We start from the raw sequence: 18,765 nt of genomic DNA on the forward strand, positions 1-18,765 counted from the left end.
CAGCAGGGCCCGTTCCAGCGCCCACCAAGAGTAACTGTGAGGGCTTACAGTGTTCTAATACCACCAACACCTAAGGCCCAATTTTCCGCAGAGTGTATAGAGCAGGCCGTATAGTATATACAGTAGGGGTGCGCATCTTCACTCAACTCACGATTCAATTCGATTATCCGGTCAACGATTCGATTTGATTCCGCGATGCGTCACGATTAATACCCAAGTGCCCATGGTTTTCAACTTTTCATCAAAAATTAATTCAAGCAGTCAGAAATTGAAGAAATATATTTATTTGTATCTGCTATTTAAACAAATTACACCAAGTTCCCTGCATGTAGCAAAGTCTGAACATGAACAGTGCAGCAGATAACAGTATTTATTTAAAAGAGTACTGTGACATCAAACTGTTGTGTATAATACATACATACAGTGCTGGCCTTGTGCCATTTTAATATTTTCTTTTATGAATAAGTAAACTATAACTTGTAAACAGTAACACCTACATCTATATAAAACAGAGCACTTCCAGTTATTGACTGGCAAACATCACCATGAACCTGTAACACAGTCACACAGTGTGTTGCAGAACTTCCTGGTTTACAGTGATGACTGTTAGCCAATACCACCACCACCACCACCACCACCACCAGCGCCAGTGGGTCAACACAGATGGATGGCTAGATCGGCGTTATAAGCTCTCGTAGTTGTGTCACCCAGTGACTTTACAGAAAACATTACCTGCACTCTACCACGATACACCTGTAACTGAAGCCAAGCCAAGCCACCATTAGAGGAAGTCTGAAAATCCTTGACAGAATAAATTCTCAACTAAATCTAAAAACCTTGGACAAATCTTTATGGGATCACAAATATACAGTTACACACCACAATACCAAAAAAAAAAACACACACATCACTGAATCCTAATGGTAAAGGGCAGGCCATAGGTCAGGCGACGGGCAATGGCACAGTCACAGTCAGACATGAGGTCAGGTCGGTGTGTGTTTTTGTTTGTGTGTGTGTATTTGTGTGATCCAATAAAGATTTACTCCAGGTTTTAAGATTTAATTTATTCTTTCAAATATTTACCTTCCTCTGGTGGCTTGGCGGGCGTCAGTTGTCTTGAATTAAATACACTTTTAGAATATTTGGCTGAGGGTTAAGTTAGTTGACACCTCCAAACATTGACAATTGATTGACAATACACATCATAATGTCACCCAGTCACTTTACAGAAAACGTTACCTGCACTCTACCACGATACACCTGTAACGGAAGCCAAGCCACACCACCATTAGAGGAAGCCGGAAAATCCTTGACAGAATAAATCAATTGAGCTAAACTGTTATGGGATCAGAAATATGCACACACGCCACTGGGCCTGGGCCACAGTCAGGCAGTTAATGGCACAGCCACTCATCAGGTCAGTGTGTGTTTTTTCTTTTGTGTGTGTATTTGTGTGATCCAATAAAGATTTAATCCAGGTTTTAAGATTCAGTTTATTCTTTCAAGGATTTGCCTTCCTCTGGTGGCTTGGCGGGCATCAGTTGTCTGGAATTAAATACAATTTTAGAATTTTATTTGGCTGAGGGTTAAGTTGACCCCCCCAAACATTGACATTTGACAATATAACATCAAGTGTGAAAATTCGATGGACACATTTTTGAAGATTGTATCCGACACAATCTTCAAAAATAAACCATTCCCCATCTCCCCCCCAGTGCTAGCAAAGCTTGTTGTCACTCAAGTCGTCACTCAGTCACTTTACAATAAACGTTACCTGCACTCTACCACGATATACCTGTAACTGAAGCCAAGCCACGCCACGATTAGAGGAAGCCGGAAAATCCTTGACAGAATAAATCAATTGAAGCTAAAAACCTTGAGCTAAACCGTTATGGGATCAGAAATATGCACACACAATACCAACAAAAAACACACACGTCAGACGTGAATCATGAGAAAGGGCAGGCCACTGTGTGAACATTAACAACAAGCAGGCAAGGTAAGTGGCACTGGCACAGTCAGCCACTCATCAGGTCGGTGTGTGATTTTTCTCTTGTGTGTGTATATTTGTGTGATCCAATAAAGATTTACTCCAAGTTTTAAGATTCAAGTTATTCTTTCAAGGATTTGCCTTCCTCTGGTGGCTTGGCGGGCGTCAGTTGCCTGGAATTAAATACAGAATTGATTTGGTTGAAGGTTAAACCCCTAGAAACAGACAAGCAGTCACAGAGCATGACAGACACACTGTGACACTGAACACGCCACAGTCACGTGACACTAGTATAAAAATTCTAAATGGACAGTTGGACACACAATAGAAAACCATTCTCCATCTCCTCCAGTGCTAGAAAAGCAGCCTATAACAAATATAATATTTATATGACATATAGAATACTTAAGGTTAAGTTCACTGTGATGATCGTTGATTGTTTGCAATTGCCAGTGCCACGGTCACCTGCAGGCCTGCTGCCACAGTCCAGTCAGTCAACAGCAGTGTGACTGTGACTGCGTTGAGTTGACGCTAGACTAGAGTGGCATAACTGGCGTTATAAGGTCTTGTTGAAAATGACTTAGGGAATAGATAGGAGGGACTAGGGAGGGAAAAAAAGAAAGAGGGATGTAGAGATGAAGGGGAATGGTGGGGACTGGGGAGAGGGGGATGATTGGAGAAGGGGGTGGGGGAGGAGAGGGGGATGGCATTGGTGGGGGGAAGGGAAAAGGGGACAGGGGAAAAGGGAAAAGGGAAAAGGGAAAAGGGAAAGGGAAAAAGGGAAAGAGGAAAGGGAAAAAGGGAAAGGGGAAAAGGGGAAAAGTAAAAGTCGAAAAGGGAAAGGGGAAAGGGGAAAAGGGAAAAGGGAAAGGGGAAAGTAAAAGTCGAAAGGGGAAAAGGGAAAAGGAAAAGGGAAAAGGGAAAGGGGAAGGGGAAAGGGAAAAAGGGAAATGGGAAAAGGGAAAGGGGGAAAGGGGAAAGTCGAAAAGGGAAAGGGGAAAGGGTAAAAGGGAAAGGGAAAAGGGGGAAAGGGGAAAAGGAAAAGGGGGAAAGGGGAAAAGGGGAAAGGGAAAAAGGGAAAGGGGAAGAGGAAAAGTGAAAGGGGAAAAGGGGAAAGGGGAAAAAGGGGGAAAGGGGAAAAAGGGGGAAAGGGGAAAAGGGAAAGTCAAAAAGGGAAAGGGGAAAAGTAAAAGTGAAAGGGAAAAAGGAAAGGGGAAAAGGAAAGGGGAAAATGGGAAAGGGGGAAAAGGGAAATGGGGGATGGAAAAAGAAAGAAAGAGAAAGAAAAAGAGAGAGAGAGAAAGGAGGAGAGAAGTTCTCCCCCTTTCTTTCTCTCTCTCCACCTTTCCTTCTCTCTGAGAAGGACAGAGGGAGAGAGAAAGAAGGAAGGAAAGAGGGAGAGAGAAAGAAGGAAGGAAAGAGGGAGAGAGAAGGAAGGAAAGAGGGAGAGAGAAGGAAGGAAAGAGGGAGCGAGAAAGAAGGAAGGATAGAGGGAGAGAGAAAAGAAGGAAGGAAAGAGGGAGAGGGGAAGAGGAAAAAGGTAAGAGGGAAAGGGGAAGAGGGAAAGGGGAAGAGGGAAAGGGGGCCTTAAGGGGAAGAGGGCCTTAAGGGGAAGAGGGCCTTAAGGGGAAGAGGGCCTTAAGGGGAAGGGTAGGGGGAGAGGGAAGGGGAGTAGAGGGACTAGGGAGAGGGTGAGACTGGGAGGGGAGACAGAGACTGGGCTGAGAGGGGGGAGGGGATGAGGCTTGGTTCGGCAATTGGCATCAGTTGTTTGGAACTTTTAGTATTTGGCTGAGGGTTAAAGTAACCCCTACTTTTTTTTAAATCTTTTTTTTGACAATCTTCAAAAATCAAAATCTCAGTGACAGACACTGACAGTGCTGTACTATAAACAAAATATATAAAATTAACAACACTGGTGTGGTGTGGCAGACTAACAGTGGGCTGGGCAAGGGCAGGGGCAGTGGCACTGGCAGACACAACAGTACATCAACACTTCCTGGATATGCCAACAATCATGTAAAAATAAATAAAAAATTAATCACTGCAAGGCGCAAGCAATGCTGCTCAGGATTTGGGAATGTGTAGATTTTTCTGTAAGAACACTAGTTGATCCACATGCTCTGGTTTGAGGGTGCTTCTTTTTGCAGTTACCACATCTCCTGCAGTGGAGAAAACCCGCTCTGCAGACACGCTTGTGCCTGGGATACACATGTATTGCTTTGACAGCTGAGAAAGGAGGGGAAATGTGACCTCATGCTCACACCACCAGTTCAAAGGGTCCTCAGTGAGAGGTGGGGTTTTACAATAGTTTTCCATTTCCTCTTCAGTCTTGGCATAGGGGGTCTTGGGTTCTATTGTACCTTCAGCGTCAGTGAAAGACTGTCCCAGCAAACTCATGAGCAGTGATCTGGCCTTTCTTTTGGGAGGAGATGGAGAATGGTTGTCCTCGACGGTTGAACCTTCTTCTTCTTCCAGAGTTTCTTTTCTTCTAGGCACTGTGACTGGATCCTCCTCATGTGTCCTCTTAGATGTAATCTGTGTTTGAACAAAAAAGAATAGAAAAAAATAAATAAAACACATAGACAATTGCCTATGATTCTGATGGGGTGATGAAAAAGCACAGGAAACGGACGGTGCAGTTCCTGCACCGCATCAGATTCAGAAGCGTGGCTTACACTAGTATGTAGCAAGCTGTAACTAGCTACCAGTTACAGTTCGTTTCAAGAAACATGATGAAATTTAAATTAATTGAATTACGTCCAAGGATGCAGCCTCCTCAGTCACTCCTTTGTATATCTCCAATCTCTCCTCCTCTGTGAGGATAAAAGGTAGTCCCTTAAAGCGAGGATCCAGTGCAGAGGCTGTATGAAGGATCGTCTTCTCTGCCTCAATTCTGTACCTCTTCTGAAGATCTGTTCTGATAGCATTCTTGATCTCATGGATCATGGGTGTGTCTCCCATGGTGTCTGTCATGCTCTGGAGGAGTTGTGCATTTAGAGGGGCAATGAGAGAAACTGTTGGATTGCGCTCTTCTGACATCAGCATGGTTGCATCCTTCATTGGCTTTAACGCATGCACAGCATCCTCTGCATTTGACACATCTGTTTCGTTGAGAGTGCAGAGATCAGGCTCTTGTCTTCTGACTTCTGGAGACAGCAAGGTGGCACAGACTGCAGGTTGTTGTTCTAAGAACCTCTCGACCATGTCATATGTGCTGTTCCATCTTGTTGGCACATCAGTTATCAGCTTATGATTCTTCAGGCCAAGACATTTCTGTTTCTCTTTTAGACAGTGGCTTGCTCTAGTGCTGTGGTGAAAGAATGTGGATATCCATCGCACTCTGCCAAGAAGCCTGGAGAGTGTGGCCACTTTCAGCGCTCGCTGGGATGCAAGGTTTAGTGTATGGGCGAAGCATTTCACATGGGGGAATTTCCCAACTTGAGCTGCAGCAATCATGTTTGACGCGTTGTCGGTCACAAGCACTACAGATTTATCGGACAGTTGCCATTCTTCCACAACACGAGACAGTAGCTCTGCCAGATGAGCACCTGTGTGAGACTCATAAATGGCTCTCGTTTGCAGCACATGCGACAAGATCTTCCACTCCTTAACATAATGTGCTGTTATTGTAACATAAGACTCCGTCGTGACTGAAGTCCATGAATCACACGTTATTGCGACTCGACTTGCTTGGCTCATTGACGCAATTATCTGAGCTTTAGTTTCGTGGTAGAGTGCAGGTATAATGTTTTCTGTAAAGTGACTTCGTAATGGGATCTTGTAACGCGGCTCTATCGTCTTCAACAGGTAGTGAAACCCAGTGTTCTCCACAACAGAGTAAGGGCGCAGGTCCTTAGCTATGAAAGCTGCCACAGCTTTTGTTATTCTCTTCCCCTTTTCAGAGTTGGGCGGCAAAGTTGAGAGTATTGCATCAATTCTTGGCTGAGCTGGGTCTATTGACTTGGCGGCATTGGTGGTGGTGGTGGCAGGTGTTAGCATCTCTGAGTGAAAACGGCTAGCGTGGTTTCTCATATTAGTAGTATTCCCTAGATATTTAATTTTTGTGTGACAGGCTTTACACACGGCGTATGACTTGTCCAATTCGTGCTTCCCACTTGTTTGTTCATGTTCATAAAAGCCAAGATGTGCCCAGATGTTTGCTTTTAAAAAGCTAGGTGCATTTTTTTATCTCTCGGTCTTTTTGATCTCCTTCTGCCATTTTTACTAGTCTAGCAGTAGCATGCCATGTAATTGTGACAGGGGTGATGACGAGAATGTTGTCTACAAACTCTGTCAGTATTAAAAGAAGAAGAAAAAAAAAATAAGTGATTAAACCTAAAGCCTGTCACGAGATCACCAGAAAAGTAACAAGTGTATGTAATTGTATTTGATAATGTTAAACAAATAGTTGCCACAAAATCCTTATTCTACCCCACACGCCGTCACTAGCTACTCGCATTGCAGTCGCACTTAGTTGCTATCATGCTACTAGTAACTATCTATGTGTTAAAAATGTGCCCTCATCTTATCTGTGATCTGTGCTACTGCTAGCCGGCCGCCATGGTCAGACATCAACTGGCACTGCACTAGTCATTGGTCAATGGTCATTGAACACATCACAAACAGCTACAAACAATATATGTCCCTGTCCCGCCAACATCCCCCCCCCCCCAAATGACAATGTATGCCATTTCATTATTTCTAGTTTTATGTATTCATTGTCTTCTTTAGTTATCTTGTTTGTGTATTATTATGGTTTTGCTCATCACTGCCCCTGTGCCCCACACGTGCACTGCAGGAGCATGTGTGGGGCAGTGATGAGCAAAACCATACATCATACAAAAGGTATCAATGAAGTTGTGATCAATCACTAAGACAAGACTAGGGATGAGCTTTGGGTTCAAGTCGAACCCATGTTCGACTCGAACATCGTCTGTTCGCCGAATTGCGAATGATATGGGCCGTTCGCGCCAAATTTGTGTGGCGCGTCACGGCCCATAATTCACTGCGGCATCGCAGTGCATTGCTGGCTGATGATTGGCCAAGCATGCACTATGACCCGCATGCTTGGCCAATCACAGCGCCGTCTGAACAGAGAGCCGTAATTGGCCAAAGCCAAGGAGGCTTTGGCCAATTATGGCTCAGGGGATTTAGTACACGCCCCACACTATATAAGGCCGCCTGCACGGTGGCCCTGTGTAGTGTGTGTTCCGGCGTTCATTGAGAGAGAGAGAGAGACAGACAGTGACATTTGATTTGAGTTAGATAGATTAGGCAGAACAGTCAGTCAGTTTAGCTGCACTTACAGTGTATTGTGTATATATATGCATCCCAGGTGTTGCATATATATATATATATATATACACTGTATTCAGTTTAGCTAGATCCGTTCCTGTTATCTTCCTACTGACAGGCAGGCTTGTCTTGTTACAGTATTTACAGTTACCTGAAGAAAATTGCTGGTGTTCTTTTGATCCTATTAGTACCACAGTCAGGCAGCTAGACTATTTACAGTTAGTGCAGTGCGTCCTGCTCACAGTGTTCAGCTAGATCCGTTCCTGTTATCTTCCTACTGACAGGCAGGCTTGTCTTGTTACAGTATATACAGCTACCTGAAGAAAATTACTGGTGTTCTTTTGATCCTATTAGTACCACAGTCAGGCAGCTAGACTATTTACAGTTAGTGCAGTGCGTCCTGCTCACACTGTTCAGCTAAACCTACAAGTTGGTGTAGTGAGACCTCTGCACAGTGTTCATCTATAGCTACAAGTTAGTGCAGTGCGTCCTGCTCACAGTGTTCAGCTAAACCTACAAGTTGGTGTAGTGAGACCTCTGCACAGTGTTCATCTAAAGCTACAAGTTAGTGCAGTGCGTCCTGCTCACAGTGTTCAGCTAAAACTACAAGTTAGTGCTGTGCGTCCTGCTCACAGTGTTCAGCTAAAAATACAAGTTAGTGCTGTGCGTCCTGCTCACAGTGTTCAGCTAAACCTACAAGTTGGTGTAGTGAGACCTCTGCACAGTGTTCATCTAAAGCTACAAGTTAGTGCAGTGCGTCCTGCTCACAGTGTTCAGCTAAAACTACAAGTTAGTGCTGTGCGTCCTGCTCACAGTGTTCAGCTAAAACTACAAGTTAGTGTGGTGCGTCCACCTCACAGTGTTCAGCTAAACCTACAAGTTATTTTTTTGCGAGCTCTGCACAGTGTTCACCTAAAGCTACCTGTAGAAGGTCGGTGGTGTTTTCCTGATCCTATCACTACCGCAGGCAGCTAAAAAAGCTACAAGTTTTTTGCGAGCTCTGCACAGTGTTCAACTAAAGTTACCTGTAGAAGGTTGGTGGTGTTCTCATACTACAGGCAGGCAGTTGATTTTGCTAGCTGCAGTATCAGTATATATATATATATATATATATATATATATATATATATATATCCCAGCTTAGTGCAGCTACAGGCCATTAGTATGTCTGGAAGGCCAAGAAGGAGAAGTAGACAGTCACAAGCCAATAAGAGAGGGCAAGCAGGCTCTGTGTCTAGTGCTGGTCGTGGAGACGGTGCATCCTCATCAGCACGTGGCCGTGGGACACGCTTGGCCTTTTTTTCGGCAGCTGGCCGTGTTGAGACGCAACATGCGGAAGACTTGGTCGAGTGGATGACCAAGCCGTCCTCATCCTCCTCATCCTCTCTCACCCATGCCCAGGGTACTTTGTCTGGCAAAGCAGCGGCCTCTTCCCTCGGCTCAATGTCATCAGTGACTCCTTCCCTAGCCCCACCATGTCCTCCTGAGGAGTCCCTCGAACTGTTTGACCACAGTGTTGGGTACATGCTCCAGGAGGATGCCCAGCGTTTGGAAGGCTCTGATGATGATACTGAGCACGATGAAGGCAGTAACATGAGCACGGACAGAGGGGGTGCCCAAGAAGGACAGCAATCTGGCAGTCATGCTCCCCCTGCTGCAGCATACTGCCAGGTTTGCTCCAGTGATGAGGAGGGAGGGGATGATGAGGTCACTGACTCAACGTGGGTGCCTGATAGGAGAGAGGAGGAGGAGGCGGCACATCACCAACGAGGCAGGATGCCCTCCAGGGGCCAGCCTAAGGGCAGCACATTGACTGCATCACACCCCAAAGCTCCACATGTGCAGGGCGCTGCAGTCTCTGCGCGTTATTCAAAAAGTTCTTTGGTGTGGGCTTTTTTGAGATGAGTGCATCAGATCGCACCGCTGCTATTTGCAACATATGTCTCAAGCGTATCTCGCGTGGCCAAAACATCTCCCGCTTGGGTACCACATGCTTGACCAGACATATGTTGACCTGCCATGCAGTTCGTTGGCAAGCGTATCTAAAAGACCCACACCAAAGAACAAAGAGGACCTCTCCTTGCTCCTCATCAGCTGAGATTTCCAACCCCACTATACCTTCAGTCCTCTCTGAGACCTGCACTGAGAGGAATGAAGGTGTAGAATTAGGTGTGTCACAGCCAAGTACTTGTGGGAAATCTGCTTTTGGTACACCGACATCAGATTGTACCAGGCAAATTTCCCTGCCCCAGCTGCTGCACCGCCAAAAGAAGTTTGCTCCCAGCCATCCACATGCCCAGCGGTTGAATGCTAGCTTGGCAAAATTGCTAGCACTTCAACTGCTGCCTTTTCAGTTGGTAGACTCTGCCCCCTTCCGTGAGTTTGTGGAATGTGCGGTTCCTCAGTGGCAGGTACCCAAATGCCACTTTTTCTCACGGAAGGCGATTCCGGCTCTCTACCGGCATGTGGAAGGCAATGTCCATGCCTCGCTGGACAGGGCGGTCAGCGGTAAGGTGCATATTACCGCTGACTCATGGTCCAGCAGGCATGGACAGGGACGTTACCTAAGTTTCACGGCGCATTGGGTGACTCTGCTGGCAGCTGGGAAGGATGCAGGACAAGGTGCAGTAGTGTTGGAGGTTGTTCCGCCACCACGCCTCCAAAATGCTAATGATTGTGACACACCTCTCTCCTCCACCCCCTCCTCTTCTTCTTCCTCCATGGCCTCTTCCTGTGCTTTGTCCTCGGAACCAGCGGTGCTCCGTAGCTGTTCAAGGGGCTACGCAAGTACGCAGGCCAAAAGATGCCATGCGGTGCTTGAGCTGGTGTGCTTGGGGGACAGGAGCCACACTGGGGCAGAGGTTCTGTCAGCTCTGCAGGGGCAGGTTCAGAGGTGGTTGACGCCACGCCAACTTAAGGCAGGAATGGTGGTTTGCGACAATGGCACCAACCTCCTCTCTGCCCTCCGACAGGGACAAATGACCCATGTGCCCTGTTTGGCTCACGTCCTTAACTTGGTGGTGCAGCGGTTCTTGGGCAGGTACCCGGGCTTACAGGATGTCCTGAGGCAGGCCAGGAAAGTCTGTGTGCATTTCCGCCGGTCATATAATGCCAGTGCTCGGCTGACGGACCTCCAAAAGGAGTTTAACCTGCCCAAGAACCGCCTAATCTGTGACATGCCCACCAGGTGGAACTCAACGTTGGCCATGCTGCAGCAGCTGCACACGCAGCAGAGGGCCATCAATGAGTACCTGTGCGACTATGGCACCAGGACAGGGTCAGGGGAGCTTGTTTTTTTTTCCCCACGCCAGTGGGCCATGATCAGGGATGCATGCACTGTCCTGTCACCATTAAGGAGGCCACGAGGATGGTGAGCAGTGACAGTGCATGCATCAGTGACACTGTCCCCCTTGTCCACCTGTTGGAGCACACGCTGCGTGGAATATTGGACAGGGCACTTGAGGCAGAACAGAGGCAGGAAGAGGAGGACTTCCTTAGCTCTCAAGGCCCCCTTTATCCAGACAGTGTTCCTGCGTGCCCGCCGATCACACAGGAAGAGGACGAGGAGGAGGAGGAGGAGGAGGAAGATTGTGTCAGTATGGAGGTGGAGCCTGGCACTCAGCATCAGCAGCAGTCTTTAAGGGATCGGTCCCAAGAAACACATGGACTTGTACGTGGCTGGGAGGAGGTGGCTGCGGACCATGTCGTCCTTAGTGACCCAGAGGACTCCAGACCGAATACCTCAGCAAACCTACGCTGCATGGCCTCCCTGATCCTGCAAAGCCTGCGTAAGGATCCTCGTATTTGTGGTATCAAGGAGAAGGACCAATACTGGCTGGCAACCCTCCTTGATCCACGTTACAAGGGTAAGGTTGCGGACCTTATCTTGCCATCGCAGAGGGAGCAGAGGATGAAACATCTTCGGGAGGCCTTGCAGAAAGGTCTGTGCAACGCGTTCCCAGAGACTGGGAAGTTACAAACTCCTGTTTCTGGACAACGTGTTGCTGAGGCTTCCGTCAGTCAAAGAAGGAGCGGTGGAGAAGGTGGCCGTCTGACCGATGCGTTCAGACAATTTTTTGGTCCGCAGCCCCAAGGTATGATCGGTTCCAGCAACCATCGCCAGCGTCTGTTTTACATGGTGCAGGAATACCTAGGGGCAAGATCAGACTTGGACACCTTTCCCACCGAAAATCCTCTGGGTTACTGGGTCTTGAGGATGGATCACTGGCCAGAGCTTGCACAGTATGCAATTGAGCTACTGGCCTGTCCTGCATCCAGCGTTCTTTCGGAACGCACATTCATTGCTGCTGGAGGCGTGGTAACTGATCACAGGGTGCGTCTGTCCACCGACTCGGTCGATCGACTGACCTTCATAAAAATGAATCAGTCTTGGATCACCACCAGCTACCAAGCACCTGATGCTGATGTAACCGAATAATTTTTTTGAAATCTCAGATCCCTTCAAAGACTGCCTATGCTGATGCTGAGTGACTATCCCTGAGTAATTATCCTCTTCCTCCTCAATCATCACGCTGATAGCTTGTAAGAACATTTTTGGTTCTGGGTGCCACCACCAGTGCCTAAGGCCCAATTTTTTTGCCCCTGTTTAACAGGGGCGTGTAATTACAATTTTTGATGCAATACTTTGCAGCAGGGCTCGTTCCTGCGTTCCAACTAGAGTGTCTGTGAGGGGCTGCAGTGTTGTGGCACCAGCACCAGTGCTTAAGGCCCAATTTTTCTGCCCCTGTTTAACAGGGGCGTGTAATTACAATTTTTGATGCAATACTTTGCAGCAGGGCTCGTTCCTGCGTTCCAACTAGAGTGTCTGTGAGGGGTTGCAGTGTTGTGGCACCAGCACCACCACCACCACCAAAGGCCCAATTTTTCTGCCCCTGTTCAACAGGGGCATGTAATTACAATTCTTGATCTAATATTTCACAGCAGGGCCCATTTCTGCACCCACCAAGAGCGAGTGAGGACTTACAGTGTTGTGGCACCAGCACCACCACCACCACCACCAAAGGCCCAGTTTTTCTGCCCCTGTTCAACAGGGGCATGTAATTACAATTCTTGATCTAATATTTCACAGCAGGGCCCTGTGAAGGCTTAAAGTGTTGTGGCCACAACAACACCTAAGGCCCAAATTTCTGCTGAGTATATAGGGCAGGCCCCTACTTTCAAACATCTAACTTACAAATGACTCCTACTTGCAAACGGAAGGAGACAACAGGAAGTGAGATGAAATCTACTCCTAGGAAGAGAAATTCTCTCCTGTAAGAGTTAATATGGGAAAAACATTTCTCCTTTCCACTGATGCTTTCCAATCCTTGTTCCACAAAAAACCCCAAATTCTCAAAAAGCATTTGTCATTGGGACAAAAAGTGAGGTAAAATCTTCCAAAGAGGAGGAAAGACAGCAAAACAAATGTCACAGGGGTGATAACCCTTCCCTATGTTTTCCAAAAAGCTTAAAAAAGATTTTTTGGCTGGAGCTAAACACGTTAAAAATGTACCCGTTCAAAATGACAAACAGATTCTACTTAACAACAAACCTACAGTCCCTGTCTTGTTTGCACCGCCTGTATACTGCTGTTCAGAGTATATAGGGCCTGGTGGCCCCACACCTTTCCTTATTTTAATTTGGGTGCAGGGTTCCCCTTAATATCCATACAAGACCCAAAGGGCCTGGTAATGGACTGGGGGGTACCCATGGTGTTTGTCTCACTGATTTTCATCCATATTGCCAGGACCAGACATTACATTAAACCCGCAAGCAGTTTTAAATGAGATTTTTTCCTTTAAAAATGACATTTGGTGCAGGGACTGTTCTAAACACGGGAAACACACGCCACTTTACAGGCATACTATAGACACCCCCCAGGTACGAAATTTAAAGGAATATTTCACTTTTTTTTTTTACTTTAAGTATCATTAAAATCACTGCTCCCGAAAAAACGGACGTTTTTAAAAGTTTTTTTGCATTGATACATGTCCCCTGGGGTAGGACCCGGGTCCCCAAACCCTTTTTAGGACAATACCATGCAAATTGGCCTTTAAAATGAGCACTTTTGATTTCGAACGTTCGAGTCCCATAGACGTCAATGGGGTTCTAACGTTCGTGCGAACTTTCGGTCCGTTCGCAGGTTCTGGTGCGAACCGAACCGGGGGGTGTTCGGCTCATCCCTAGACAAGACATTGAACATTCAGTAGATTAGAGATAGAACTACATAAACCGTAATTAATTAAATGGCATTGGCAAAAGCATTGGTCATGGTCACTTAAACTCACTTTCTTTAACCCTATCATGACTAAGCCTATTTCTCTGACATTTGGTGTTTTTTAAAAGGTCAAAATACATATTTTTTGATAGAACATTACTTAAAAAAACCCGAAACATTATATATATTTTTTAGCAGAGAATCTAGAGAATAAAATGGCGATTGTTGCAATATTTTATGTCACACTGTATTTAATTTATTGTGCAGCGGTCTTTTAAATGCAACTTTTTGGGGAATAAAAAAAAACAAAGTTTCATGAATTTTAAAAAAACAAAACAGCAAAGCTTAAGTTAGCCTAAATTTTTTGGTATAATTTGAAATATGATGTTACACTGAGTAAATAAATAACAAACATGTCATATTTTAAAATTGCTCACACTCGTAGAATGGTGACAAACTACGGTACCTAAAAATATCCAAAGGCGACACTTTTTAAAAAAATAACGGTTACCACAGGTTAGAGTTACAGAGGAGGTCTAGTGCTAGAATTATAATTATTGCTCTTGCTCTGACGATCCCAGCAATACCTCACATGGGATTTGAGCACCGTATTATGCGGCCCGGGTGCAACTTGCCGAGCCAACTTCATATATGCGTTTTCTTTGCTACGGTGAGATTTTAAAATTATTTAATTTTTTTTTCTTATGTATTCCCGCTCCTGCGGCTTTTAGCCACTTTGGTTGTTATCCATGGGAAAGCCGATGGCAGCGCCCGCTGTAAAAAATGGTACCGGGATGATGCCTGCAGCAGGGCAGCTGTGGGCATCATTCCGGTATAACGCCTTAAAGCCGAGGCCGCAAATGCATCCGCTCAGCGCAAAGGGGTTAATGTTTAGGAATACAGAATGGCAAGGCAAGCAGTGCACCATCATTATTAACATTTATTATTACATTTTACATTCATAAATTTGGCATTTGCATTTTTTTTACAATGACAGACATTCACTTCACTCCACTCCACACAATGCAATGCATCAGAGATACAGTGGGTTACCTACCTGTGATGATGACGATGACGAGCTGAGCAGTGGCACTCACTGCTGGAGCGGGTCTCTCTTTTCTCCTTTCCTACTGCTGCGCTGCCTGCGAGTGTGGAGGACTGGAGTCTGAGGAGTGGACAGAATAACAAGTTTAGTGAGTGTACTTCTTCATTAATTTCAAACTGTGTGTGTGTGTGTGTGTGTGATAGTAGTGACACTGACATGACACAGTCAGTGAGTCAGTTACCTACCTGATTAATTATGATGATGGTGGTACTACTGTACTACTGACTGAGCTGAGCTGCTGAGCAGTGGCAGACACTGACAGTGTGGCACTGTGTCTGTCTGTCTGTCTGGCATCGACTGGCACTCACTGCTGGTCTCTTGCTCTCCTGCTGCTGCCTGGACTGTGAGGACAGGACACAGTCAGTCACTAGGACAAAATCAGCGTGGCCTGGCTAGCTCAGGTCTCTCCCAGTCCTGTGTCCCCTGAGCAGTGAACGAGGCCGGTCTCCCTCTCCCCTCTGTAGTGTCCGTAACACTACAGCCTGACTGTGTTGCTCACTGTGCAGTATTTACTCACTGCACACAATTAGCGGGAGCCCACTGGTAGGAAAGGAAAGCTCTGGGGGGACCAGGAGTCCGGGACTCGGAGGAGGTTGGACGGACACTTGCTGTTGCTGCAGTCTCCTCTCTCTGAGCCGCAACAAAGGGGGATGACGTCAGCGGGAGGCGGGAGAAAACGGCCCAAAAGCTTTGGCTGCTTTCGGTTCCACTCGGCATGGCTTGAAAGCTTCGGCTGCTTTCGGAGGCAGGGCACGGCGCAAGGATGACGTCATCCTCCATAATCGATGCCTTAAAGCTACAGCATCAATGCCGAATCATGGACGGTCGAATGCCGATGCATCGATTCGGCGATTAATTTAAACAGCCCTAATATACAGGCGGTCCCCTATTTTCAAACATCCGACTTACAAACGACTCCTACTTACAAATGGAGGGAGATAACAGGAAGTGAGAGGAAATATACCCCTAGGAAGGGAAATTCTCCCCTGTAAGAGTTAATATGGGAAAAAGGTGTCTCCACTGATGCTTTATCACCAATCCTTGTTTCCCCAATAACCCAAAATTTTCTAAATCCAATTGTCATTGGGACAGAAAGTGAGGTGAAATCTTCTGAACAGGGGCACAGACAGCAAAACAAACGTTACAGGGGTGATGATAACCCTTCCGTATGTTATCCAAAAAGCTTAAAAATAGATTTTTTGGCTGGAGCTACACCTACAAAATGTACCTGTTCCAAATTACAAACAGATTAAACCAGGGGTGTCCAATCTTTTTTCCAAGAGGGCCAGATTTGATGAATAGAACATGCTTGAGGGCCGACCATTTTGCCTGACATTCTTAAACCATTAAAATTTGGTCTAAGTGTGTCCATCCGAGCACTAATACACGGCCCAACAAGAATTCTCTTGCCTTTGTGCTGTGTGTGGTGAATAGATGAGCTTGGGCGTGTTATTTGGATATACCGGATTTAATCTGCTTATAACACGCACCTTCACTTTAAAAATGAAGTTTCAGGAAAAAAAATCTTAAATTTTAAATAAAGAACTGTGAAGCAAAATAAGGGTCAGTGCCCATCAATGCAGCCTAATCAGTGCCCATCTGCGGCCCCCACTCCATTGCCATGAATGTGGCCCCCACTGTATTGACATGAATGCAGCCCCCACCGTATTGACATGAATGCAGCCCCCACCGTATTGACATGAATGCAGCCCCCACCACATTAACATGAATGCAGCCCCCACCACATTAACATGAATGCAGCCCCCACCGTATTGACATGAATGCAGCCCCCACCGTATTGACATGAATGCAGCCCCCACCGTATTGACATGAATGCAGCCCCCACCACATTCACATGAATGCAGCCCCCACCGTATTGACATGAATGCAGCCCCCACCGTATTGACATGAATGCAGCCCCCACCGTATTGACATGAATGCAGCCCCCACCGTATTGACATGAATGCAGCCCCCACCACATTGACATGAATGCAGCCCCCACCGTATTGACATGAATGCAGCCCCCACCGTATTGACATGAATGCAGCCCCCACCGTATTGACATGAATGCAGCCCCCACCGTATTGACATGAATGCAGCCCCCACCGTATTGACATGAATGCAGCCCCCACCGTATTGACATGAATGCAGCCCCCACCGTATTGACATGAATGCAGCCCCCACCGTATTGACATGAATGCAGCCCCCACCACATTCACATGAATGCAGCCCCCACCGTATTGACATGAATGCAGCCCCCACCGTATTGACATGAATGCAGCCCCCACCGTATTGACATGAATGCAGCCCCCACCGTATTGACATGAATGCAGCCCCCACCACATTCACATGAATGCAGCCCCCACCGTATTGACATGAATGCAGCCCCCACCGTATTGACATGAATGCAGCCACCACCGTATTGACATGAATGCAGCCCCCACCGTATTGACATGAATGCAGCCCCCACCGTATTGACATGAATGCAGCCCCCACCACATTCACATGAATGCAGCCCCCACCGTATTGACATGAATGCAGCCCCCACCGTATTGACATGAATGCAGCCCCCACCACATTCACATGAATGCAGCCCCCACATTGACATGAATGCAGCCCCCACCACATTCACATGAATGCAGCCCCCACATTGACATGAATGCAGCCCCCACCACATTCACATGAATGCAGCCCCCACCGTATTGACATGAATGCAGCCCCCACCGTATTGACATGAATGCAGCCCCCACCACATTCACATGAATGCAGCCCCCACCGTATTGACATGAATGCAGCCCCCACCACATTCACATGAATGCAGCCCCCACCGTATTGACATGAATGCAGCCCCCACCGTATTGACATGAATGCAGCCCCCACCACATTCACATGAATGCAGCCCCCACATTGACATGAATGCAGCCCCCACCACATTCACATGAATGCAGCCCCCACATTGACATGAATGCAGCCCCCACCACATTGACATAAATACGGCAGCCCCCACCACATTGACATGAATGCAGACTCACCATTGCTGTCAGTGCAGCCTGATTCATGTCCATCTGCAGCCTTGGAGGAGACAGGGAGGGGGCGGGACGAGCGCCAACAGATATACAGGAGAAATTCCTGTTTACACGGCGGCCTCTTTAATTGAAAGTCCCGCCTCCTATGATGGACAAAACAATTGTCCAATGGCAGCGCAGGAGACGGGACTTCCTTTTACACAGGACGCCGTGTAAACAGGAAATTCTCCTGTATCCTGTACGGCGCTTGTCCCGCCCCCTCCAAGGCAGCCAGCATATCTATCTTTTATGGCCCCCGGCGCTCGGGGATTCGTTGGGGGCCACAAAAGATATATATGTCAAAATTACCAGGCGGGCCGTCCGAAACCGGACCGCGGGCCGCGATTGGCCCGCGGGCCGGACTTTGGACATGCCTGGATTAAACTTAACAACAAACCTACAGTCCCTATCTTGTTTGTAACCCGAGAACTGCCTGTATACTTCTGCTGTTAAGAGTATATAGGGCCTGGGGGCCCCACACCTTTTTTTTTTAATTTGGGTGCAGGTTCACCTTAATATCCATGCCAGACCCAAAGGGCCTGGTAATGGGCTGGGGGGGTGGCAACATTACATTAGAGCCGCAAGCAGTTTCAAATTACTTTTAGTCCTTTAGAAATGTCATTTTGTTTAGGGACTGTTCTAAACACAGGAAAAATGCGCCACTTTACAAGCATACTATAGACACCCCCCAGGAACGATATTTAAAGGAATATTACACTTTATTGGTTCACTTTAAGCATTATTAAAATCACTGCTCCTGAAAAAACAGCTGTTTTTAAAACTTTTTTTTGCATTGATACATGTCCCCTGGGGCAGGACCCGGGTCCCCAAACACTTTTTTTGACAATAACTTGCATATTAGCCTTTAAAATTAGCACTTTTGTTTTTTTCACGTTCGAGTCCCATAGACTTTAACGGGGTTCGCGTGTTCGCACAAATTTATGGTCTGTTCGCATGTTCTGCCCGCGAACCGAACCGGGGGGTGTTTGGCTCATCCCTACTATGGAGCTGACAAAATACATTGTGAAGTGACTAGGCTAGGTGTGTATGGGCCCAGGATAGCATGCTGGGGAGGTTAGTGAAGGCAAAC

General features: G+C 46.8%; 2 protein-coding genes across 6 annotated transcripts in view; one reads left to right on the top strand and one right to left on the bottom strand.

Moving 5' to 3' along the window:
* The window catches only part of LOC141133225 (adhesion G protein-coupled receptor E3-like), a 455,441-nt gene that overhangs the window by 196,354 nt on the left and 240,322 nt on the right, over positions 1 to 18,765 (top strand). The window lies entirely within an intron of this gene.
* LOC141133227 (E3 SUMO-protein ligase ZBED1-like) overlaps positions 1 to 18,765 on the bottom strand; it is a 227,489-nt gene that overhangs the window by 160,884 nt on the left and 47,840 nt on the right. Inside the window, exons 1-4 of one of the 3 annotated variants that reach the window (XM_073622478.1) lie at positions 14,796 to 15,482; positions 14,563 to 14,670; positions 4,751 to 6,283; positions 3,203 to 4,528 (exon numbers count right to left, since the gene is read on the bottom strand). The exons of 1 other annotated variant lie outside the window; for it this stretch is intronic. In XM_073622478.1, the coding sequence (XP_073478579.1) occupies positions 4,058 to 4,528; positions 4,751 to 6,025 (1,746 nt within the window). In that variant the 5' untranslated portion in view covers positions 6,026 to 6,283; positions 14,563 to 14,670; positions 14,796 to 15,482 and the 3' untranslated portion in view covers positions 3,203 to 4,057. Of the gene's footprint in view, positions 1 to 3,202; positions 4,529 to 4,750; positions 6,284 to 14,562; positions 14,671 to 14,795; positions 15,483 to 18,765 lie in introns of those variants that run through there. One more of the 3 variants, XM_073622477.1, reaches the window with a different exon arrangement.

This window comes from Aquarana catesbeiana, linkage group LG03 (assembly GCF_042186555.1).
Source record: "Aquarana catesbeiana isolate 2022-GZ linkage group LG03, ASM4218655v1, whole genome shotgun sequence".
Classification (NCBI taxonomy): domain Eukaryota; kingdom Metazoa; phylum Chordata; class Amphibia; order Anura; family Ranidae; genus Aquarana; species Aquarana catesbeiana.